The following is a 27,915-nucleotide window of genomic DNA, read 5'->3' on the forward strand; positions in this document are numbered from 1 at the left end:
AGCGGGGAGCGGAACCCTCACTGGGACAGTGTGGTCTCAGGACCCTCGGGGTCACAGAAAGACCAGGGGTGCCTGAGTGCAGCAGAGCTCCCAGGTATCAGAGCAGGGAAGCTGGCTGCAGAGACGGAACCAAGGAGTGGGCTCTCAGCTCGGGGTTGCCATAAACCATGATCCATGGCACAGTCGGGCCACTGCTCCTCCAGGAGGGACCCAAAAAATGGCAGATCCAGGTAGACTCCCCTTTCTCCCGGTGGGGGGGGGGGTAAGTGGCGCAGGAGCGGCAGGAGCGCACCGCAGGAATCGGCTGGGTTTGGAGACTCCAAACGGGGTCGTGAGGGAGAGATAGAAACGCTCGGTCACAGGCCGGGTGAGCACGGAGTGCACCCAGAGACCAGGGGGATGGGAGTGATTGACTGCTTTTCGCTGGGGGCTCACTGAGGAGTGGGGTCCCGAGCTCTCAGCTCCTCCGGGGGGGAGACTGGGAGGCCGCCATTTTCACTCTCATCCTCCAAAGCTGTACCGAAAGCTTGCAGGGAACAAAAGCTCCAGAGAGCAAACCCAAGCAGATAACTTAGCCTGGACTGGGCAAGGGTGGGGCAATTCTGCCTCCAGCAAAGACATCTGAGACCACGGCAACAGGCCCCTCCCCCAAAAGATCAGCAAGAACAGCCAGCCAAGACCAAGTTTACTGATCAATGAGAACAGCAGAACTCTAGCGCTAGGGGGAATACTGCACATAGAATTCATGGCTTTTTTCCCATGATTCTTTAGTCTTTCAAAGTTAATTTTTTTTTTAACTTTCTTTTCCTTTTTTTTTTTTGTTGAATTTTTCCTTTTCCCTTTTTCAACCAACATCTTATTAATCCCTTTTTTAAAAAACCTTTTTTATTTTTCATTTTTACAGTCATATTCTATCCCTTCATAGTAGTTAACCTTATTTTTGGTATATATATATATATATATAAGTTGCTCTCTCTTTAAAATTTTGGGATACAGTTTCTTCTAACAGACCAAAATATACCCTAAATCTCTAGTGTATGGCTTTGTTCTAGTCTCCTGCCTGATCACATTCTCTCCCTTATTTTTTTTTTAAATCCTCTTCTTTCTTTTTTCAACCAACTTCTTTTTTTTTTTTTTTTAAGATTTTATGTATTTATTTGACAGAAAGAAACACAGCGAGAGAGGGAACACAAGCAGGGGGAGAGGGAGAGGGAGAAGCAGGCTTCCCGCAGAGCAGGAAGCCCGATGTGGGGCTCGATCCCAGAACCCTGGGACCATGACCTGAGCTGAAGGCAGATGCTTAACGATGAAGCCACCCAGGCACCCCTCAACCAACTACTTATCAATTCCTTTTATAAAATCTTTTATAATTTTCATCATTACAGTCATATTCCATCCCTTCATTGTATTAACCCTTATTTTTGTACATAGATAAGTTTTTCTTTCTTTAAAATTTTGGGAGGCACTTCCTTCTAACAGGCCAAAATATGCCCAAAATCTAGTGTGTGGCACTAATCTATGCACCAGCCTGATCATATTTGATCATATTCTGGTTTTTTTGTTTGTTTGTTTTATCTTTTTCTTTTTTTTCTTTTTTCTTTCTTTTTCTTTTCCTCTGGTTTCAGGTCTCTTCTGATTTATTTACTGTATATTTTGGGGGGGTCGTTGTTACCCTGTTAGCATTTTGTTCTCTCATTCATCTATTGTCCTTTGGACAAAATGACAAGACGGAAAAAATCACCTCAAAGAAAAGAACTAGAGGCAGTACCGACTGCCAGGGACCTAATCAATACAGACATTAGGAAGATGTCGGAACTAGAGTTCAGAATGATGATTTTAAAGATATTAGCTGGGACTGAAAAAAGCATGGAAGATATTAGAGAAACCCTTTCTGGAGAAATAAAAGAACTAAAATCTAACCAAGTCAAAATCAAAAAGGCTATTAGTAGAACAGATCAACGACACTAGGAGCTGGTTCTTTGAAAGAATTAACAAGATTGATAAACCCTGGCCAGACTTATCAAAAAGAAAAAAGAAATGACCCAAATAAATAAGATCATGAATGAAAGAGGAGAGATCACAACCAACACCAAAGAAATACAAACAATTATAAGAACATATTATGAGCAACTCTATGCCAGCAAATTAGATAATCTGGAAGAAATGGATGCATTCCTAGAGATGTATCAACTACCAAAACTGAACCAGGAAGAAATAGAAAACCTGAACAGACCTATCACCACTAAGGAAATTGAAGCAGTCATCAAAAATCTTCCAAAAAACAAAAGCCCAGGGCCAGATGGCTTCCCAGGGGAATTCTACCAAACATTTCAAGAAGCATTAATACCTATTCTTCTGAAACTGTTCCAAAAAATAGAAATGGAAGGAAAACTTCCAAACTCGTTTTATGAGGCCAGCATTACCTTGATCCCAAAACCAGACAAAGACCCCATCAAAAAGGAGAATTACAGACCAATATCCTTGATGAACATGGATGCAAAAATTCTCACCAAAATACTAGCCAATAGGATCCAACATTACATTAAAAGGATTATTCACCACGACCAAGTGGGATTTATCCCTGGGCTGCAAGGTTGGTTCACATCTGCAAATAATCAATGTGATACAATACATTCATAAAAGAAAGAACAAGAACCATATGATCCTCTCAAGAGATGCAGAAAAAGCATTTGACAAAGTACAGTATCCTTTCTTGATCAAAACTCTTCAGAGTATAGGGATAGAGGGTACATACCTCAATATCATAAAAGCCATCTATGAAAAACCCACAGCCAATATCATTCTCAATGGGGAAAAACTGAGAGCTTTCCCCCTAAGGTCAGGAACATGGCAGGGATGTCCACTATCACCACTGCTATTCAAGATAGTACTAGAAGTCCTAGCCACAGCAATCAGACAACAAAAAGAAATAAAAGGCATCCAAATCAACAAAGAAGAAGTCAAACTCTCACTCTTTGCAGATGATATGATACTTTAATCCAGATGTCCTAAACAGGTATATACAGAGCATTTCATTCAAAAACAATAGCATACACATTCCTCTCAACACATATTGGATATTTTCCATGATAGATTGTATTTTAGGCCAAAAAACAAGTCTTAATAAATTTAAGAAGACTGAAATCATATAAAACAAGTCTTAATAAATTTAAGAAGACTGAAATCATAATGTTATGAAAATAAAAATTATAAGGAAACTGGAAAATTGATAAATATATGGAAATTAAACAACATGCTCCTAAACAATCAATGGCTGAAAAAAATAATCAAAAAGTATTTTTCAGTATCTTGACACAAATAAAAATGGAAATACAAAATACCTAAACTCTGGCATGCAGCAAAAACTGTTCTAAATGGGAAGTTTGTGTTGATAAGCACCTATATTAAGAAACAAGAAATATCTCAAACAACCTAACTTAATACCTCAAGAAACTAATAAACTGAACCTACAGTTAGTAGAAGAATGTAAATAACAAAGATCAGAGTGGAAATAAATGAAACAGAAACTAAAAAACACAGGAAAAAATTAATGAAACTAAGAGCTGGTTGTTTGAAAATATAAAAAATATTGACAAACTGTTAGCTATCAAAAGGGAAAAAAGAGGACTCAAAATCAGAAATGAAAGAGATGTTATAACTGATAAAAGAAAAACAGATCATAAGAGACTACTAAGAACAATAAACCAGTAAACTGAATGACCTAGAAGAAATTAGTAAAATTCCGAGAACATACAATCTACCAAGACTGATTCAGTACAAAATTGAAAATATTAATACACCAGTTACTGGTAAAGAAAAACTTCCCAACAAGCAAAAGTCCAGAACCAATGGCTTCACTGGTGCATTCTATCAAACTACCAAACATTTAAAAAAGAATTACTATCAATCCTTATCAAACACTTCTAGAAAACAGGAGAAAGGAACACTTCCAAACCCATTTTATGAAGCCAGCATCACCCTGATAAGAAAACCAGAAAAGGACACTACAAGAAAATAAATTACAGGACAATATCCTTAATGAACACAGATTCAAAAATCCTTGAAAATATTAGCAAACTGTATTTAACAATACATTAAAAGGATTATATACCATGATCAAATGGGATTTATTCTAGGATTGTAAAGATGGTTCAACACTGAAGGATAAAAATCATATGATCATCTCAAAAATGCAGAAAAGCCATCTGACAAAATTCAACATCCATTCATGATTAAAACTTGCAACAAAAGAGATAGAGGGAACATACCTTGACAGAATAAAAACCATATATGTTCAGCCTATAGCTAACATCATACTCAAGAGTAAAATGCTGAAAGTTTTTCCTTTAAGATCAGAAACAACACAAGGATGTCTACTCTCACCACTTTTATTCAACATAATACTGGAAGTCCTAGTTAGAGCAATCAGGCAAGAAAAAAAAAAAAAAAGGCATCCAAAACAGAAAGGAACAATTAAAATTACCTTCAGTTGCAGATAACATAATACTATATATATAACATCCTGAACAGTCTACCAAAAAACTGTTAGAAATAACAAATAAATTCAGTAAAGTTTCAGGTTACATAATCAATACACAAAATCAGTTGCACTTCTATATACTAATAATGAACTATCAGAGAAATTAAAGAGATAATCCCATTTACAACTGCATCAAAAAGGATAAAATACCTAGGAATAAATTTAACCAAAGAGGTAAAAGATCTGTACACATAAAACTGTAAGACACTGATGAAAGAAATTGAAGACACAAATGGAAAGATAATCTGTGCTCATGAATTGGAAGGATTTATCTTGTTAAAATGTCCATACTAACCAAAGCAGATCCAATACAATCCCTATCAAAATTCCAATGATACTTTTCACAGTAGAACAAATAATCCTAAAGTTTGTATGACCATAAAAAACCCTGAATAGCCAAAGCAATCTTGAGAAAGAACAACAAAGCAGGAAGCATCACCCTTCCTAATTTCAAACAACATTAGAAAGCTACAGTAATTGAGGGGTGCCTGGGTGGCTCAGTCATTAAGCATCTGCCTTTGGCTCAGGTCACGATCCCAGAGTCCTGGGATCGAGCCCCGCATCAGGCTCCCTGCTCTGCTGGAATCCTGCTTCTCCCTCTCCCACTCCCTCTGCTTGTGTTCCCTCTCTTGCTGTGTCTCTCTCTGTCAAATAAATAAATAAAATCTTTAAAAAAAAAAAAAAAAGAAAGCTACAGTAATCTGGGGCGCCTGGGTGGCTCAGTCATTTAAGCGTCTGCCTTCAGTTCAGGTCATGATCCAAGGGTCCTGGGATTATTGGGTCTAGCATTGTATTTGGCTCCCTGCTCAGCAGGGAGTCTGCTTCTCCCTCTGCCTCTCCCCACTGCTCGTGCTCGTGCTCTCTCTCTCTAATAAATAAATATTTTTTTTTAAAAAGCTACAATAATCAAAACAGTATGGTACTGGCATAAAAACAGGCACTGACCAATGGAACATGATAGAAAGCTGAGAAGAAAATACACATACATAATGGCCAATTAATTTACAACAAAGGAGCCAAAAATGCACATTAGGGGAAAGACAGTCTCTTCAATAAATGGCACTAGGAAAACTGGACAGCTACATGCAAAAGAATGAAAGTGGACCCCTATCTTACACCATATACAAAAATTAACTTAAAATGGAATAAAGACTTGAACATAAGACCCGAAACCATAAAGCTGCTAGAAGAAACATAGGGGGTAAATGTCCTTGACATTGATCTTGACAATGATTTTTTTGGATTTGACACCAAAAACAAATGCAATCAAAGCAAAACTAAACAAGTGAGACTACATCAAACTAAAAAACCTCTACACAGCAAAGGAAACAATCAACAAAATGAAAAGGCAACCTACAGAATGGGAGTAAGTATTTGTAAACCATTTATCTGATAAGGGGTTAATATCCAAAATATGTAAAGAACTCATACAACTCAAAGCAAAATACCAACAATCTAATTAAACAATGGGCAGAGGAACTGAACAGACTTTTACCCAAAGAAGATATACAGATGGCCAACAGGTACACAGAAAGGTGCTCAATATCGTGAATCATCAAGAAAGTGCAAATCAAAACCCCAATGAGACAGCACCTCACATTTGTTAATATGGCTAATACCATAAAGACAAGAAATAACAAGTACTGGCAAGGATGTGGAGAAAGGGAAATGCCTGTCTACTGCTAGTGGAAATGTAAACTGGTCAGCCATTATGGAAAACAGTGTAGCGTATCCTCAAAAATTAAAAACATAACTACCATATATGATCCAGCAACTCCACTCCTGGTAATTTTTCCAAAGGAAATGAAGAGAGTAACTCGAAGTGATTATCCTCACGCCCTTGTTCATTGCTATTATTTACAATACCTAAGACATGGAAATGAACCAAGTGTCTACAGATGGAAAAATGTGTAAAGAAGATGTGGTATACATATGCAATAGAATATTATTCAGCTATATTAAAGAAGGAAATCCTGCCATTTGCAACAACATGAATAGACCTTGAGGGCGTTAATGCTAAGTGAAATAAGTTAGACAAAGAAAAACAAATACCATATAATCTCACTTACATGTGCAATCTAAAAAAAAATTAAAATTAAATACAAACTCATAGATTCAGAGAACAGATTGGTGTTTTCCAGAGGTGGGGTATAGGCAAAAGGGATGAAGGCATCAAAAAATACAAACTTTCAGTTATAAAATAAATAAGTCCTGGGGATGTAATGTATAGCATGGTGACTATAATTAGTAAAACTGTATTATATATTTGAAACTTGCTAAGAGAGTAGATCTTAAAAGTTCTCATCACAAGAAAAAACAGATTTTTAACTGTGGTATGGTAATGGATGTTAACTAGACCTATTCTGATGATTATTTCACAGTTTATACATTTATCAATCATTATGTTGTAGTACATGAGAAAGTAATAAATTGTTATATGTAATTAAATCTTAATAAAAATAATTATACTCCTCCAAGACATTTTTCTTTCATATTCCCTTCCACAACCAACAAAAGGATCTTGGACCACCACTACTCTTTCCATTCCCTACTATCTGCCATCCAAGATGGAATTTTGTTTTTTTCTGTGTGCTTCTGCTTCTTCATTAATTCTGCCTCAGTAGCAACTACTTGTTCTGATTTTATGCAGCCAGTGGGCAGGCACAACTCTGCCTTTCTTCTGCTCCTACCTCTTCTTCCTTTCCTCTTTTGACTCCTGCCTTGGTTGCTCTTGCAGAATTTAAGATTTTAACCAGGGTTTTCACTATACCTTTAGCCCTGCCCATACATCACAAATTAAAACTGCATGCTGATCTACCCAAAGAACTCCTCATAGCACCGGATTCCCTTCAGGCTCCAGCAATGGGCTTATTTTCTTTTCTGACTTGCTCTAGCCATATTCAAGCTGCCATAAATGTAGTCAAACAGAGTTTTTTTTTTTTTTAAGTATAAACTGCTGACAATTCCTTCAAGAGAATATATCTATATTATTCTTTTTGGGAAAATAGAAGTTCCAGGAGTCATAGGACAGCATCTGATATTACTGACCATATTCCTCCTCCTTGAAAATCTATTTTTCTTTTCTACCATTCTTTTAGTAGAATTCCTCAAACCTGTCTAACAATTCATTCTGTCTCTTCTTCTGGCTTCTCTTCTACTACGCGTCCTCCAACTTTAAATGTTGTGGCTTCTCAGGACTCTTTGTTCTTGTTCTAAAATTTTCTCTTGGAAATCACGTATGTATACATACATGTATTGAATTACAACCTATTCACTGAATACAAAAAGCCTCTTCCGACTGCAAGCTCTGTATATATAAATGGCTACGACACATCTTCATATATATCACAGATTTTTGAGAAAACTTTAATCAACCTCAACAGGTCAACACTTAACTAATATTCTCTTAGAAATCTCTCCCTCTGAATTAGAGTAATGCTAGGTATTAAAAATAAATCACAAAATATATAATGCTTAAACACAATTATTTCTTCCTCATGTAATAATCTAAAATAAGTTTTCCTAGTCAGTAGGTAATTTTCTTCTATCTAGTGATTTAGAGACTCAGTCCCTCCCACCTTGTGGCTGCAAACATTCCTTAGGGCTTCACTACCACCTAGCCCTCACAAGAAGGATAACACAGAGAAGGAATCTCCACTTTTTGTAGTGCATGAAAATAATGCACATGACTTCTGATAATATTCTATTATTGAGCCACATGGCCAAATTTAGATGAATGGAAGATTAGGGAAAGTGTTCCTTGGCAGGGTAGCCCTTTCATATTAACAGCTCTATTCTATAAAAGAGGGTACACATAAAATTTGGTGGAGAGTTAACCTTTTCTGCAACCTTCTCTCATGTTTTCAATCTTGGTGAATGGCATCATCCCATCAACTACCCATTTACCCAAATCATAAATACAGGTCTTTAATTTTTTCCTTCTCACTTAACTAATCATCAAGTTCTCTCAAATCTAGATCTTCTAAATCTCTGTGATAGCTCTTCCCTGTTTCCATCCTCACTGCCACTCCTCAACTTTTTAATACCCGGATGTTATCATATTCCTCTGCTAAAATTTTTTTAGTGGCTCTCTGTTTGGTGATAGGAAATTAACCTGTTATATATGATACAAGGTCTTTCATGACCTGGTCCTTTATAACATCCAGAATTATTTCTTGCTATCCCTCCACCCCTTATAATTTATACTGCAGTATTAGCAATAACAATAAGTAGAATGAAACAAATTACTTACAGTTTCCAAAACAAGCTTTATTCCTTCACCTCTTAGTTTCTATCTATATTGCTCCTTCTTCATAGGATGAAGGAAGTTTGTCCATTTGGTACACTTACTAACCCCCAGATCAAAAGTTTTCTCCTCTATCACATCGTCCTCTGCCCATGAAACTTAGAACTGACTTTTTTATTATTTATTATTGAAGTATAACTGACATAAAGGATATTAGCCTCGGGTATATAGCATACTCATTTGACAATTCTATACATTACTCAATGCTCACTATAACTATAGTTACCATCTGTCATCATACATTATTACAATATTATTGACTATATTTCCTATGCTGTACTTTCCATTTCCATGACTTATTTTATTTTATATCTTATTTATTTTATAATCCTCTTCACCCATTTTGCCTAACCCCACCAACCTCCCCTCTGGCAACCATCGGTTTGTTCTCTGTATTTAAAAGTCTTGGTTTTTTTGTTTGTTCATTTTATTTTTTACATTCCACATAGAAGTGAAATCATATGGTATTTGTCTTTCTCTGATTTATTTCACTTAGCGTAGTACTCTCTAGGTCCATCCATGTTGTCACAAATGGCAAGATCACATTCTTTTTTATGGCTGAGTAACATTCTACTGTGTGTGTGTATATGTGTGTACTCACACACATATATATACATACCACAATTTCTTATTCATTCATCTATTGATGGACACTTGGGTTGCTTCCATATCTTGGCCACTGTATGTAATGTTGCAATAAACATTGGGATGCATACATCTTTTCAAATTAGTATTTCTGTTTTTAAAACTTTTTGTTTTTAGATTTTATTTATTTGATAGAGTGAGCAAAGAGTGAGCACGAGCAGGGGGCACAGGCAGAGGGAGAAGCAGGCTCCCCACTGAGCAGGGAATCAGATGTGGGGCTCGATCCCAGGACACTGGGATCATAACCTGAGCCAAAGGCAGCCACTTAACTGACTGAGCCACCCAGGCACCCCATATTTCTGTTTTCTTTGGGTAAATACCCAGTAATGGAATTACTGGATTGTACAGTATTTCTATTTTTACTTTTTTAAGGAACTTCAATACTGATTTCCATAGTGGTTGCACCAATTTTTTTTCCTACCAACATGTTGGTGCCTGACCTTTTTAGAAGCATACCAAAAAGGAGTCACTTAGGGGTCCCTGTCTTAAATTATAAACAGCAGCCTTTTCAAATTTGGCTATTTTGCTCACAGCCCATGATAGAATGTGTAAGTAAACCAAACAGCTAAATGACTGGCTATTTGGATGAATTTGATATGTATTTTATGAAACTGCATTCTCTACAAAGCAGTAAAAAGTCCATCTTAGGTACCAGAAGGACCCAAGGATTGTGTAAATCAAAGAATATGAGTTTGTAATTCAAATTAATCTTTCAACAGCTAAAACTGAAGGGCGGGAACTCTCATAGGCAACTTTTAAATTTCTGCAGTTGAGGCTTCAGGGCAGGAAACCAGAAGTTTTGCACATATTGCTCATGAAAAAAATATTTTTAGGGAGTGCATTTTCAATATAAAAAATTAAAATTAATTCTCCACATCCTCACCAATACTTGTAACTTCTTGTCTTTTGGATACTGGCCATTCTGACTGGCATAAAGTAATAACCTCATTGTGGTTCTGATTTGCATTTCCCTGATGATTAGTGATGTTGAGCATTTTTTCATGTGTTTTTTGGCCATCTGTTTGTCTTCTTTGGAAAAATGTCCATTCAGGTCCTTTGCTCATTTTTTAATCAGATTGTTTGCTGGCTTGGTGTTGAGTTGTATCAGTTCTTTATATATTTTGGACACTAACTCCTTATTGGACATATGTAATTTGTAAATATTTTCTCCCACTAAGTAGGTTGCCTTTTTATTTTGTTGGTGGTTTCCTTTGCTGTGCAAAAGCCTTTTATTTGGGTGTATTTTAGTTCATTTTCACTTTTGTTTCCCTTGCCTGAGGAAACATAGCCATAAATATGTTGCTAAGGCTGAGAAGAACAAAACTGAAGGTATCACAATCCCAGATTTCAAGATATACTACAAAGCTACAGTAATCAAAACAGTATGGTACTGGCACAAAAACAGACACATAGATCAATGGAACAGGATAGAGAGACCAGAAATAAACCCACATCTATATGGTCAATTAATCTACAATAAAGGAGATAAGAATATAGAATGTGGAAGAGTCTTTCCAATAAATGATATTGGGAAAACTGGACACCTACATGCCAAAGAATAAAAACAGACCATTTTTCCTACACCATATATAAAAATGAACTCAAAATGGATTAAAGACCCAAATCTAAGAACTGAAACCATAGAACTCCTAAAAGAAAACTTAGAAGTGTCTTTTACTGAGTTCCAACTGCCTTTTGTAAAAACCCCAATTGGAGCAACTGTATCTAAATGCACTAGGTTTTTTGTTTGTTTCAGTCTAGCTACAAGGCTATAGCTTCCTAAAGATAGGTTCCATGTCCTTTCATCGCTGTACCTTTCATCATACTGTGCATAATAGAATGTAAGCATCAGAACAAAAACTTATTTCACCACTGTAGGCACAGTGTCTAGCATATAAAAGACACAATAAATTCTATTAAATGAATTCATAATATGCATTCAATGCATATTTATTGAAGATAAAAAGAGAAAACAGTGTAGTAGAAAATATAGTGTCAAATAAGAGTCTGAAGGGCTCAGTTGGTTGAGCTCAGCCTCTTGATTTCGGCTCAGGGTCTTGGGATCAAGCCCCACATCAGGCTTCCTGCTCACTGGGGAGTCTGCTTGTCCCTCTACCTCTACCCTTCCCCCTGCTCTTTCTCTCTAAAATAAATTTAAAAATAATAAAATTTTTTAAAATAGTAAAGAGTCTGAATCCTGGTTTGAGCATGTTACTTTGAACAAGTTATTTAATCTCTCTGAACTTGAGTCTCTTTTGCACTGCAGACCTTACAGAATCAGGCTTTTATAGATTAGAAATGAAGTACATAAAGCTCCTAGCACAAAGCCTGCACTATTTTAACAATCACATGCCCTTATTATGAGCAGCAGTTACAACTTACATAACCCATGTTTATAGCTCTTTCAGTATTCTTAAACATATAACTATGTTGACCATAGCACATTGAAACCTAAATGTTTTCATCTTGGAAGAAATTTTATAGGACTTATAGAAAGAATTTTTTAAATATCTAGATTGGTTTGTCTTAAAGCATATTACAAGTTCTGAAAGGTGTTAATTTTATTTCTAAACCCAAGCTATAATTTCCCCAGAATAAAAAAAATATAACAAAGAAAAAGTATTAATCTCAGAAGAAATTTTTTTGATAAAAGCTAACTTTAAACCAAAGTAAACTGCCAATACTAATATATGACATAATAACAACTGACTTAATTGGAAAGATAATGGAAGATGTACTTTACCTCACCAAATCCAAAGTCCCACGATTGCTTAGAATGCAATTCTTCCAAAGAGATATTACCCCTAAGGATCATAAATAAGATGCTTTTAAAGTGTGCTTTATTTCCTGCTGAAAATTATTATTCTAAATTATGGTTTCCAAAGTTGGCTTCAGATCAGAATTATAAGGGAAGATTTTTTGAAAAACAAAGATTCATAAGCTCCAACCTAAAGAACTTATTTATTACGTGTGGATCAAACTTGGTATTTTTAATTTTAAAAAGTCACCCCCCTCAAGTGATGTGAACCTGCAGCCAGACTTGGGAACCATGTTCTAAATCCCTTTCATAAAGTAAATTTTAAAATTCAAGGCCTACCATGTTGTTTTTCATTCACAACTTTCTGAATATTTGGGAATTTGACAACAAAGCAGCTAATTTATTGATTTTATTAAATAAGTTGTTAATCTGTATTTTAATTAATTTGTTGTGCCAATCCCATAAAAATAGCATCTATATACTCTTTTTATAGATATTTTAAATATTTCCATAAGAAAGTACTTTCAAAATAAAAATATATTCTAGTTCATGATTTTCAGTTACCAAGATCTGACTAAATCACAATTATTACCAAGAAAGTTTGGGCTATTCTGAAACCAGAAATTTTGTTTAATTCCCTATAAAAACAGTCTCATAAAATGTTAATATGCTTATGCCATTACAGTTGAATTCTATCACTCTCTTGCTCTGATTCTATACTAACCAAACAACCTTCCCATGGAGAGCTGAGCCAAAAGTTAGAAAATATGCTTACCATGCAAGTAAGCATTCCTATACATGTGACTCTTCTATTTCTTACTGTAAATAATAAACTGCATTCTGGTGAGTATGTAAGTTTCTTAAACACAGAAGTCAGTTTTCTCAAACCTAATTAATACTAAGATTCCAGTTATTTTTGCAATAGCAAATATAGGCACCATACTCTCAAATAAGGTGATTTTACCAAGATTCTGACAGCTGAGAAGCCATCCTTGAGGCTGGTCTACCCACCCCCAGAGAGCAATATGCCTACTCACTTTTCATCAATTCCAACATTCAACATGCATTATACTAATAGATCCTGATTTGCATTCCCCAGATTTACCTAAAAACTTACATATGATTCACTGGATATTTCTGGCTTCCATTCTGTGGTGTCTTCTCTTGGTAATCACTTTTAAATTTTCCTTTAAAAATAAAAGTATGCACTGAACTCAAAACCTTAACAGAGACTATCTGTTTTTTAATTTGAAGCTTACAAACCACATAGAATAAAATTACTGATCCAAAAAGTCATGTAATAGAATGTCATTCTGTTTCTAATTTCCTGTTCTTACACACACACACACACACAAATTGAAAACAAAAAATCCCAAAAGATTATGTTTTCCATGTATAACACTCACCTTTTTTTTCAAAGCTGGCTGCATAACAATCCTTTTCAAAGGATGTACTAAGAGTATTTCTTTCATTACTGTGGTACTCTTTTTGATACCTCTTGTTTGGCTGACACTTTTCTGGATAACTTGTTTTATTAAAAATAGAATTACTAAGAGTCAACACTGGATCTGTAAAAATTCTTCTAACGCATCTATCAGTTGAATCATTTTTATCAGAACTTGTGATTGCACAAATATCTCCCATACTGTCATAACCACACTTGTCAAAGGTTTTCTTTATCCTCTGTTGATCTATGCTTAATAAATTGATGACATTTTCACTAATAAAAGAGTTACAATTCTCTGATATAAGGCTGGCTTTTGGCTGGTTCACACTTTCAAAAAAATTTGAAAGCTCTCTTCTATTTTCTCCCCAAATATGTTGTACTGACTGTTTTTCAGTAATGAAGTCTGACTGTCTTTGCTCATCCATGCTTCCACATTCTTCACCCATAACCACAACAGGTCTTTCAGTAAGGAAATTCCTATTGCCTGGACTTGAAGATAAATAAAAACATATTTAGCAAGAAAAACATACAGCATTTTCATTTCAAAACTATTAAATTCTTAGAGAACATACTGAGTAACTACTAATATTTACCTAGACTAGGTTTTAATTTTTTTAATTTAAATTGCTTTGGGTAGAATTTTGGGTAGAATATTGCTTTGGGTCGAAATTTATCTAATGTACTCTTCTAGTACCTTAGTGAGTATAAAAATAATCTACACTTAGTTCAGTATTTCAAAATGAAAAATTAGCATGGGTTCAATTTACTGTTATATTAAAACAAAAACCTATAGTCTGTCTTGTCTCCTATAATAAGATCTAGTGAATAACCTAGACAATTACTGTGTGTAGCTGCTGCTTCATTTAACCAGAGAAAGATATTTAAAGACTGTGAAGAGGAAAATTATCCTGTTTTAAAATCAAATAGTCATGAGAATATCATAACAGATTTTTCTCAACCTAACAACTCTGAAGTTCCCAAGGCAGAAAAATGTGATACAAATGCATATATAATAAAGTCATGATATAAAATAAATTAGATGAAAAGGTTAGACTAGATAAATTTTAAGTTCCTTTTTAACTCTACTTTATGTCCAACTTGTATCAAATGAAAGCTATCATAGGACATAATTAGAAATCAAGATATTTCAAATTTTGTTGTCACTGACTACCAACAAATTTACTTGGGGGTTGGGTTGTTCCAGAGACTGGAGGTACCAAAGAAATTTAGAAAAGAAATATAAGCCACTAGAATTCTGAAAGATTTTCCAATTTTATTTTTTAAGTTATTTATTAAATATCTAACAAGCAGGTACACTTGTTGTGTTCCAGACACTATGCCATGTGTTGCGGACAGAGAAATAAAAGAATTCCATTTGCCATTAAGGAGAGAGAGATGTTTTACCCATGAATGTTCACAGATCACGATCCTACACTGTTAATCAACACAGGTCTCATTGGTGTTTTGGGCAACATAATGTGATAATATTATACCAAAAGGCATAACCTATAGTATGCAATAATATACAACATTAACACCAGAGAAATTTTTATTACTCTAAAAAAATAAATGTAAAGAAAGACTTATCTGTGTATATTAAACAGACATTTAATATATGCCTATTATGTGGCAGGGAAACAATACAGCTTATATTCTAGTTAAGGAAAATAATAAATAATTAACCATTAATAAGTACAAAGGATAAAAGAAATACAGAAATAAACAAATAAAAAGGATAATTACACTGCCTTTATAGATGCTACAAGATCATGTGATGGGATAACTTGTGTTAGAAGTCCTGTATCAGATAGTCTGGTCAGAAAAGTCCTTAGTAAGGAAGTGATAAATAAGTGAAAGACACAGAATGGTTAAACATGTGAAGAAAGGAGTAAGCATATTCCAAAGAAATAGAATAATAAGCACAAATGCAAAATTTGCCACACATTTGAGGAACAAAAAGAAACGAACAGGGGTGCCTGGGTGGCTCAGTCAGTTAAGCATCTGCCTCTGGCTCAGGTCACAATCCCAGAGTCCTGGGATGGAGCCCCAAGTTGGGTTCCCTCCTCAGTGGGGAGTCTGCTTCTCCCTCTGCCCCGCCCCCCCAGCTTGTGCTCTCTTTCACTCTCTCTCTCAAATAAAATCTTAAAAAAAAAAAAAGAAAGACTCAATAGAATCAGTGAAGGAAAACCTATGAAAACCTATGACCTAAGTCTTAAAAGGCCCAGATTATACAGAACTTAATATTTTTAATTCAAGCATAATTAATATACAGTGTTATTTAATTTCAGGTATACAACATAATGACTCAATAATTCTATGCATTATTCAGTGCTCATCATGATATGTGTACTCTTAATCCCCTTCACCTATTTCACTCACCCCCACCCACCCATCTCCCCTCTGGTAACCACCAGTTTGTTCTCTAAATAAAGCATCTGGTCTTTTGTCTCTTTCTTCTTTGTTCATTTGTTTTTAAATTCCACAAGAGTGAAATCATATGGTATTTGCCTTTCTCTGACTAACTTGTTTCACTAAGCATTATACTATCTAGATCCATTCATGTTGTTGCAAATGGCAAGATATCATTCTTTTTTATGGCTGAGTAATATTCCAGTCTGTGTGTGTGTGTGTGTGTGTGTGTATCTTCTTTACCCACTATGGATGGACACTTGAGTTGGTTCCATAATTTAGCCCTTGTAAGTAATGCTGCAATAAACAAAGGGGTGCATACATCTTTTTGAATTAGTGTTTTAATTTTCTTTGGATACCTGGTAGTGGAATTACTCGGTCATATGAATAGAGCTTTATTTTTTTAAAAGAACAATAAGAAGTACTGAAAGGTTCTAAATACAAAAGTAAAACTGACTTGCTTTTTGCCTTGAAAAATATCAGTTTGATTGCTAGGTGAATACGTTTCAAAACTTCCAACTGGCCAATACAAAGCAAGAGGAACTAGACTTACCCTCCTGACTGACACAATTAAAAAACTGGACAAAATATATGAGATAAAAGTTTTCATACATGGACCATCAGGTAGAACAGCATAATGATTTTTTTTTTTTAAGATTTTATTTATTTTTTGACAGAGAGAGAGACAGCAAGAGAGGGAACACAAGCAGGGGGAGTGGGGGAGGGAGCCACAGGCTCCCTGCAGAGCAGGGAGCCTGATGCTGGGCTCGATCCCAGGACCCTGGGATCATGACCTGAGCTGAAGGCAGACGCTTAATGACTGAGCTACCCAGGTGCCCCCAGGATAATGATTCTTGAGAAAGAAAGCAAATGAGGTGAACCCCATGATTGCTCCTAGCTTACTGCCTGCAGAAAGTATACAAGCCGCAGAATATAAAGGGACAACCCAGTTAGAGCTCACAGATCCCTTTGTTGAGAAAACAGAGCTGGGGGTTCAGAAAGAATACAGAGGATAGAGTTCACAGGGCAGATTATCACTAGGAGAGTGCTTCAATGAGAGAGCACTCTAGAGATCTACGGCGAGTTCTCAAATCTTCAGCTAAGTACTGATCAGCACATGCATATGAAGAAATAATGCCCAAGGCTGGAGGTAGGGAGGAGGATAAAATATCTAACAGGATAAGATGGAACAAGTCCAGGAATTCACATACAGATGGGAAAGTTTTGTGTTCCCATCAACCAGAGTGGAAAACCTCATAATTCAAAAGGAATCACAGAGTATTCAAAGGGTATATTGCCTCAGCAGAGGGCGAAATTAACCAAAAACTAAAGATATATCTAGTCCTGCCTAACAAAATTTAAAGCAAGCCTCAATAAGATCATAGTATTTCCAAATAACTAAACTGTATCTAGAACAAAGCTTAGGATGATTTATAGGGATACAAAAATATCCAGACACCAAAAAGATGAAAATTCAGAATTTACAGAATCCAAACAAAATTACCAGGAATACAAAGAAACAGAAAGTACAACCCATAATGAGAAGGAAAATCAATTATTAGAAACAGACCAAGAAATGACACAAATGATAGTATTTGTAGACATCGATATTAAAAAAGTCATTGTGCCTATATTCCCTATATTCAAGAAGATAGAGGAAAGACTGAGCATGTTAAAATAAATGCATGGAATATATAAAGAAAAGTTGAATGAAACTTACAGCAATGAAAAATATACTGAACAGATTTATGAGCAGATGAGACATCAAAGAAGATACAACTAGTGATTTTGAAGATAAAGCAATATAATCTATATAAGGTCAAACACACAGAAAGAAAAAATACTAAAAATAGATGAACAAAGCATCAGTAAACTGGGACACAACTTCAAGTGGACTAATTTAATGTAATCTGAGTCCTCAAAGAGGAAAAAGGAATCAGAAGAAATATTTTAAAAATTAATGGCTGAACTGTTTCCAAATTTGATAAAAACAGTAAGTCCACAGATTTAAGAAGCTCCACACAGCCAAAACACAAGAAGTGGAAAGAAAATGAACATCCTAATTAATGGATAAAAATCCATGGTAGAAGGTGCATGACAGAGAATCCATGATAGAAAAATCTTAAAAACAGAAAAATTATATATTATATATACAGATACTAAGATAAAAATGACAGCAAATTTCTAGTTAGAAACAATGCAAGTCAAAAGACATCTTTCAAAAAGAGTACAATAAAGACAAGTACACAAAAGATAAAAAGAATGAATCACCAGCAGACCTATACTAGAATAAATTTTAAAGTCTTTAGAATTGAAGGAAAATGTCACCAGATGAAATTCTAGATCTACACAAAATCATCGAGACCACCAAAAATGGTAAATTTGTGCTTAAATATAAAAAATATGTTTTCTAATAACTCTCTTTAAAAAGAGCAATAATGTATTATTGGATCTGTAACATATATAGAAATAAAATATATGAACATACACAAAGGCCAGAATGGAGAAATGAAAGCATACTATTATGTTTTTATACTATATGTGAAGTTGTATAACTTGAAGACAGACTGTGATAAATTAAAATATATACTATAAACTAAAGCAACCACTGAAAAACAAAACAGTTATAAGTAATAAGCCAACAAAAGGGGTAACTTAAGTCATAAAAAACACTCAAACGAAATAAAGGCAGATAAAGAGGAAAAGGAAACATTATATGGGACAAATAAAAAACAAGAGAACAAATTTAGGGACACCTAGGTGGCTCATTCAGTTAAGCACCTGCCTTTGGCTCAGGTTATGATCCCAGGGTCCTGGGATCGAGTCCCACATCGGGCTCCCTGTTCAGTGGAGAGTCTGCTTCTCCCTCTCCCTCGGCCTCTCATGAGAGAACTCATGTGCTCTCTCGCTCGCTCACTCTGTCTCGCTCTCAAATAAATATCTTTTTAAAATTTTTAAAAAAACAAGAGAACAGACTTAAATCCAACCATATCAATTACCACATTAAATATAAACCATACTCTTGACCATAATACAAGTCTTAATAAATTTGAAAGGATTCAAATCATACAAAGGATATTTCCTATCCACAATGGTATTAATTTAGAAAGATACAGGAATGCCTTAGGATTTCTAGGAACCAAACAACAAATTTCTAAATAACTCATGGATTGAAAAAGAAATTAAAAGAAAAATTAGGAACACTTTCAACTGAATGAAAATTAAAACATCAAAATTTGTAGGATGCAGCAAAAGGAGCAGTTAATGGACAATTTATAGCGTGAAAACACCTATATTAGAAAAGAAAAATGACCTCAAAGCAATGACCTCAGCTTTCACCCTGAGACAATAGAAAAAAACTAAATTAAATACAAAGGAATAGGCAAAAGGAAATAAAGAGCAGAATTCAATGAAATAAAAAATAGAAAATAAATATGTGAAACTAGAAGATGATTCTGGGAGAAGATAAATAAAATTAGTGAGACTCTATATCATAATGACCAGGGGGAAAAAAGGTAAAAAGATATATGTACTCCAATGTTCACTGAAGCATTATTTATAATAGCCAAGATATGGAAACAACCTAAGTGTCCATCAATGATAAATAAATGGATAAGGAAGATGTGGTGTGTGTGTGTCTGTAATGGAATACTACTAACTATAAAAAAGAATGAGAGGAAGAGGCAAGATGGCAGAAGAGTAGGGGACCTCATTTCATCAGGTCCCTCAAATTTAGCCGGATATCTATCAAACCATTCTGAACACCCACAAAATCAGCCTGAGATATAAGAAAATATATCTGGAACTCTAAAAGCAGAAAAGCGAGGGCTTTTTGTAAGGTAGGATGTATGGAGTATTGGAATGTGGAGAAGTACTGGAAGATAAATGGAGGAAGGAGGGAGCCTCCATAAGCTGGCTACTGGAAAGTGGTATAACACTGGAGCACAAAATCAGAACCCTTAGAAATCTGTTCCAGTGAGAGATATCCCTTTGTGAAAGGGGCTCGGGGGATGAAAAGGGCAGAATTCTAGGTGGGTCATTGTGGTCTCAGGATCCCAGGAGACACAGAATGAACAGGGGTGTATCAAACAGTAGAGTGCCCAAGCAGGGGACTGAGGAAACTAGTTATGGTCAGAGAGCCCAGGAGGGACTCAGCTCCGGTCACCATAAACCACAAGCCCGGACCGTTAGGAGACCACTCTTAGCCTGAGCACCCTGAGAAGGACTGGAACGTGTGGGCTGTTTACTATCCCCTGGGAGGGGCGAAGAGGCTGCACCCACAACTGGGCAAAAGCTCTCAGGGCCCTGGAAAGGACAGCCGTAACCTGGGAGCAGTGACGGTTCCCTGGGACTACACCCTAGGAGGACTGCAGTGGGCACGTACCACAGGAGTCTGCGGAGTTTGGCACACACAGAAGTGGAGACTATTTGACCCAGAGGGTTTATTGAAGAGGGGGGACTGGGATCTTGAGGGTCTGGGCCGGAGATCCAGCACGGCTATTTTTGCTCTGACCCTCTGAAGAGGGCGGAAAGCCTCCAGGAAACAAAAGCCACAAAGATGACCAGCTTACATTCCTCTGACAAGGGGAGGTGCAACTTGGCCCAGGCAAAGACCACTGAGAAATAGCAAAACAGGCCCTCCCCCAGAAGACAGACTGGAAGAACAGCTGTACTACAACTGTATGGATTCCACAAAACTGTGAAACTCCAGTGCCAGGAGAAAATCGTATATTGAGCTCCAGGTGTTTCCTCATGACTTATCTTTCAGTCTAAAATTTTCCTTTTTTTTTTTTTTTTTACCTTTTTCCCATTTCAACTAGATTCTTATTTTACCAACTTATGGTTTTAAGTTGCTTTTTAACTTATTTTTTTGCATCTACATTTTATAGATATATGCTTCATTTTAGTCCTTTTTTCACTCTACTCAATTTTATTTGTAAATATATATTTAACATTTATAATTTTTATATTTATAATTATATTTATATTCTATATTTATAATTATATAATTTATTTTATATATATATATATATATAAGCTTTCCTTTCTTTGGAATTTTGGGATGTGGTGTCTTCTAACACACAGACCAAAATTCAATCAGGAACAAGTAGATCACCCTGCTTTGTCCACCCTGCGAGAGTATAGTCTCTTCCCCTCCCCACCCCCTTGTTTTGTTTTGTTTCTTTTGGTTTTGTTTGCTTTTTCTGTTGTGGCTTCTGACCACTTCAGATTTGTCTAGTGTGTATTTTGCTTGGGTCGTGGTTGATATTTTGGACTCTACTCATTCGCTTACCCATTCTTCTCTGGGCAAAATGACTAGAAGGAGGAATTCACAACAAAAGAAAGAACCAGAGGCAATGTTCTCTGACACAGAGCTAATTGATGTGGATATAAGTAAGATATCAGAGATGGAATTCAAGATAGCAATTATAAAGTTAATAGCTAGGCTTGAGAAAAGCAAAAATGACAGTACAGAATCTCTAAGGGCAGAAATGAGATCTAATCAGGCCAAATTTAAAAATGCTATGAATGAGATACAGTCTACATTGGATGCTCTAACAGTTGGGGTCAGTGAGGCAAAGGAAGGAAGTTGAGCAAAAGAGAGAAAGACAACTCAGAGCCCATGAAGAAAGGCTTTGAGAATTTAATGATGCCTTGAAACAAACCAATGTCAGAATTATTGGGATCCCAGAGGGGGTGGAGAGAGAGAGAGAGGGCTAAAAGGTATATTCGAGCAAATTATGGCTGAGAATTTCCCTAATCTGGGGAAGGAAACAAGCACTCATGTCCAAGAGGCAGAGAGGACCCCCCCAAAATCAACAAAAATAGATCAATACCCCAACATATAATAGTGAAGCTTGTAAATCCTGTGGGGGAGGGGGGGAAGCTATCCTGAGAATAGCTAGGGAGAGGAGGTTCCTTATATACGGAGTGAAGAACATCAGAATAACATCAGACCTATCCACAGAAACCTGGCAGGCCAGAAAGGGCCAATGAGATATATTCAGGGTACTAAATGAGAAGAACATGCAGCAAGGCTGTCATTCAGAATGGAAGGAAAGAGAGAGAGCTCCCAGGACAGACAGAAACTGGAAGAATATGTGATCACCAAGGCAGCCCTGCAAGGAATATTAAATGGGATACTGTAAGTGAAGAGAGACCCCAAGAGTAATATAGACCATAAAGAAACAGAGACAGATCTACAGAAACAGGGACTTCACAGGCAATACAATAGCATTAAATTAATATCTGTCAATAGTTACTCTGAATGTAAATGGGTTAAATGCTCCAACCAAAAGACACAGGTTATCAGATTGGATAAAAAAGCAAGAATCATCTTAGACCTAAAGACACCTCCAGACTGAAAGTGAGGGGGTGGAGAACCATTTACCATGCTAATGGACCTCAAAAGAAAGCTGGGGTAGCAATCCTCCTAACAGACAAATTAGATTTTAAACCAAAGACTGTGATAAGGGATGAAGAGTGACACTATATCATACTTAAGGGGTCTATCCAACAAGATTTTCTAACAATTGTAAATATTTATGCCCCCAATATGGGACAGCCAATTATATAAACCAAAGTAAAGAAACATATTGATAATAATACATTAATCGTAGGAGATTTCAACATCCCACTCACAGCAATGGACAGATCATCTAAGCAGAAGACCAACAAAGAAACAAGGGCTTTGAATGACACACTGGACCAGATGGACTCCACAGATATATACAGAACATTCAATCCTAAAACAAGAGAATATTCATTCTTCTCAAATGCATATGGAACTTTCTCCAGAATAGATCATACATTGGGTCACAAATCAGGTCTCAACTGATACCAAAAGACTGAGATTATTCCCTGGATATATTTAGACCACAATGCTTTGAAACCGTAACTCAATCATAAGAGGAAATTCGGAAGGAACTCAAACACTTGGAGGTTAAAGAGCATCCTGTTAAAGAATGAATGGGTCAACCAGAAAATTAAAGAAGAGCTTAAAAAATTCATGGAAACTAATGAGAATGAAAACACATCAGTTCAAAACCTCTGGGATACAGCAAAGGCAGTCCTAAGAGGGAAGGAAGTACATAGCAATTACAAGCCTTTCTCAAAAAACTAGAAAAATCCCAAATATACAAGCTAACCTTAAACCTAAAGGACCTGGAGAAAAAACAGCAAACAAAGCCTAAACCCAGCAGGAGAAGAGAAATAATGAAGCTCAGAGCCCTAACCAGAAGAACAGTAGAACAGATCAATGAAACTAGAAGCTGGTTCTCTGAAAGAATTAAAAAAATCAATAAACCTCTGGCCACACTTATCCAAAAGAAAAGAGAAAGGACCCAAATTAATAAAATCACGAATGAAAAGGGAGAGATCATGACCAACACCAAGGAAATAGAGACAATTCTAACAATATACCATGACAACTATATGCCAACCAATAAATTAGGCAATCTGGAAGAAATGGATGCCTTCCTGAAAACTTACAAACTACCAAAACTGAACCAGGAAGAAATAAAAAATCTGAACAGACCAATAACCAGCAAGGAAATTGAAGCAGTAATCAAAAATCTCCCAAAAAAACAAGAATCTAGGGCCAGATGGCTTCCCAAGAGAATTCTATCAAATATTTAAAGAAGAAGTAATACCTATTCTACTGAAGCTGTTTCAAAAAATAGAAATGGAAGTAAAACTTCCAAACTCATTCTATGAGGCCAGTATTATCTTGATCCCAAACCAGCTAAAGACCCCTTCAAAAAGTAGAATTACAGACCAATATCCCTGATAAACATGGATGCCAAAATACTCACCAAGATACTAGCCAATAGGATCCAACAGTACATTGAAAGGATTATTCACCACAGCCAGGTGGGATTTATTCCTGGGATGCATGAGTGGTTCAACATTTGCAAATCAATCAACGTGACAGATCACATTAATAAAAGAAAAAACAAGGACCAAATGATCCTCTCAATTTATGCAGAAAAAGCATTTGACAAAATACAGCATCCTTTCTTGAATAAGTCTTCAAACTATAGGGATAGAGGGAACATACCTCAATATTATAAAAGCCATCTATGAAAAGCCCACTGTAAATATCATTCTCAAAGGGGAAAAACTGACAGCTTTTCCCTTAAATCAGGAACATGACAGGGATGCCCACTCTCATCACTATTGTTCAACATAGTACTAGAAGTCCTAGCCTCAAAAATCAGACAACCAAAAGAAATAAAAGGCATTCAAACTGGCAAAGAAGAAATCAAACTCTCTCTCTTCGCAGATGACATGATTCTTTATGTAGAAAACCCAAAAGACTCCACCCCAAAATTGCCAGAACCCATACAGGAATTCAGCAACATGGCAGGATAGAAAATCAATGCACAGAAATCAGTTGCATTTCTATGCACTAACAATGTGGCTGAAGAAAGAGAAATTAAGGAATTGATTCCATTTACAACTGCACCAAAAACCGTAAGATACCTAGGAGTAAATCTAACCAAAGAGGTAAAGGATCTGTACTCTAGAAACTAGAGAACACTTATGAAAGACATTGAGGAAGACACAAAGAGATAGAAAAACACTCCATGATCATGGGTTAGAAGAATAAACATTGTTAAAATGCCTGTGCTGCCTAGAGACATCTACACATTCAATGCAATCTCTATAAAAATACCATCTGCATTTTTCACAGAACTGGAACAAACAATCCTAAAATTTGCATGGAACCAGAAAAGACCCCGAATAGCCAGGGGATTGTTGAAAAAGAAAACCAAAGCTGGGGGCATCACGTTGCCCGATTTCAAGCTTTATTACAAAGCAGTGATTACCAAGAGAGCATGGTACTGGCACAAAAACAGACACATAGATCAATGGAACAGAATAGAGAGCTCAGAAATGGAACCTCAACTCTATGGTCAACTAATCTTAAACAAAGCAGGAAAAAATATCCAAAAAGACAGTCTCTTCAATAAATGGTGCTGTGAAAATTGGATAGCCACATGCAGAAGAATGAAACTGGACCATTCTCTTACACCATACACAAAGATAAACTCAAAATGGATGAAAGACCTCAGTGTGAGACAGGAATCCATCAATATCCTAGAGGAGAACACAGGCAGTAACCTCTTCGAACTTGGCCACAGCAACCTCCTGCAAGACGCATCTCTAAAGGCAAGGGAAAGAAAAGCAAAAATGAACTATTGGGGCTTCATCAAGATAAAAAGCTTCTGCACAACAAAGGAAATAGTCAACAAAACTAAAAGGCAACCTACAGAATGAGAGAAGATATTTGCAAATGACTTAAAAGATAAACGGCTGGTATCTAAGATCTATAAAGAACGTCTCAAACTCAACACCCAAAAAACAAATAATCCAGTCAAGAAATGGGCAGAAGATATGAACAGACACTTCTCCAAAGAAGACATACAAATGGCTAAAAGACACATGAAAAAATGCTCAACATCACTTACTGTCAGGGAAATACAAATCAAAACCACAAAAATGAGATACCACCTTACACCAGTCAGAATGGCTAAAATTAACAAGACAGGGAACAACAGATGTTGGAGAGGTTGTGGAGAAAGGGGAACCCTCTTACACTGTTGGTGGGAATGCAAACTGGGGCAACCACTCTGGAAAACAGTATGGAGGTTCCTCAGGACATTAAAAATAGAACTACCCTATGACCTAGCAACTGTACTACTGGGTATTTACCCCAAAGATACAGATGTAGTAAAAAAGAAGAGGCACATGCACCCCAGTATGCACAGCAGCAACATCCACAATAACCAAACTGTGGAAGGAGCCCAGATGTCCTTCAAGAGATGAATAGATAAAGATGATGTGGTTCATATATACAGTGGAATATTACTCAGCTATCAGAAAGGATGAATACCTACCATTTGCATCGATATGGATGGAACTGCCTCTAGTTATTATACTAAGTGAAATAAGTCAATCAGAGAAAGACAATTATCATATGGTTTCACTCATATGTGGAATGTAAGGAATAGCACAGAGGACCATAGGGTAAGGGAGGGAAAACTGAATGGGAAGAAATCAGAGAGGGAGAGACTCTTAACTCTGGGAAACAAACTGAGGGTTGTGGAAGGGAGGAGGGTGGGGTGACGGGGTAACTGGGTGATGGGCATTAAGGAGGGCACGTGATCTGATGAGCATTGGGTGTTATACACAACTAATGAATCACTGAACACTACCTCAAAAACTAATGATGTACTTACTATACATTGGCTAATTGAATTTAAATAAATTTAAAAAAAAGAAATTTAGCCTCAGGACAAACTCCAGGGAATCACTCCTGGTTTCTTCTACTTTTTATTTTACTCATAAATGTTGATTAAGAAAGTAAAAACAAAAAAAAAAGGGGGGGGGTGCCTAGGTGGCTCAGATGGTTAAGCGTCTGCCTTCGGCTCAGGTCATGATCTCCGGATCCTGGGATCGAGCCCCACATCCAGCTCCCGGCTCAGTGAGGAGTCTGCTTCTCCCTCTCCCTCTGCCTCTCTCCCCTGCTCATGCTCTCTGTCTCTCTGTCTCTCTGTCTCTGTCTCAAATGAATAAATTAAAAGGAAAAAAAGAAAGAAGGTAAAAAAAAAAAAAGAGAGAGAGAGAGAGAATGAAATCTTGCCATTTGTGACAACATGGATGGAACCTGAGGGTACTATGCTAAGTAAAATAAGCCACACAGGGAAAGAAAAATATCATATAGTTTTACTTACATATAGAATCTAAAAAATAAAACAAGCAAACAAAACAAAACTCATGGATACAAAGAACAAGTTGGTGTTTGCCAGAGAGGAGGTAAGTTGGGAAGTGGGTGAAGTGGGTCAAGAGGTGAAAAAAAAATTCCAATTATAAAATAAATAAGTTGTGGGAATGTACAGCATGGTGATTATAGTCAATAATATTGTATTGCATACCTGAAAGTTGCTAAATCTTAAAAGTTCTCATTACAAAAAAAAATTATAACTTTGTATGTGACAAATGGTAACTAAACTTACTGTGATCATTTTACAATGTATACAAATACTTAATTACATTTTACATCTGAAATTAGTATAATGTTATAGGCCAATTAGTTTTAAATTTAAAACAATGATCAGGAAAAAGAAGGGATAAGACACAATTTATATTAGTAATAAGAGAAAAGACATCACTATAAATGTTAAAAATTTTAAAAGCATAATAAGAATATTATGGATAACTTTAAGTCAATAAGTTCTACAATGTAGATAAAATAGATGCATTCCTTGTATGACAAACTACCAAAGCTTACTCAAAAATAATAATAATAATTTGACTACCCCTGTATATAGTAAAAAAATGGAAATTATAGTAAACAAAACCTTCCCATCAAAAAAGACTCCATACCAAGTGGCTTCATTGATGAACTCTATCAGACATTTAAGGAAGAAATTGTACCAATTCCACATAAACTCTTTCAGAAAATTACACAGGAGAGAATATTTCCCAACTTACTCTATGACATCAACAATTAGGCTAATAGCAAAACCAGATGAAGATATCAAAAGAAAAGAAACATAGAAAATATCCCTCATAAAGATTAATGCACAAATTCCTAACAAAATTTTAGCACATCAAACCCAAGAATGTGTAACAAGGATAACACACTGTAACCAAGTAGGGTTTATCTCCAGAATACAAGGCTCACTTAACATTTAAAAATTAATCAATGTGGGGCAGGACTTCAGGAATGATGCATGAAAGTCTGGCAAATAAATCCTGCCCCCCAAAAGTAATGACAGAAGCAGATAACACTTGCAAAAACA

At 36.0% G+C, this 27,915-nt stretch overlaps 1 protein-coding gene across 1 annotated transcript in view; it reads right to left on the reverse strand.

Annotated features, from left to right (window-relative positions):
* The window catches only part of REDIC1 (regulator of DNA class I crossover intermediates 1), a 71,686-nt gene that overhangs the window by 20,920 nt on the left and 22,851 nt on the right, over positions 1-27,915 (reverse strand). Inside the window, exons 7-9 of the mRNA XM_064590283.1 lie at positions 13,656-14,185; positions 13,367-13,436; positions 12,235-12,295 (exon numbers count right to left, since the gene is read on the reverse strand). Coding sequence (XP_064446353.1) covers positions 12,235-12,295; positions 13,367-13,436; positions 13,656-14,185 — 661 coding nt within the window. The remainder of the gene's footprint in view (positions 1-12,234; positions 12,296-13,366; positions 13,437-13,655; positions 14,186-27,915) is intronic.

Source organism: Mirounga angustirostris, unplaced genomic scaffold (assembly GCF_029215605.1).
Source record: "Mirounga angustirostris isolate CCGP_5_RB_7025 unplaced genomic scaffold, mMirAng1.0.hap1 SCAF_5, whole genome shotgun sequence".
Taxonomy (NCBI): Eukaryota; Metazoa; Chordata; class Mammalia; order Carnivora; family Phocidae; genus Mirounga; species Mirounga angustirostris.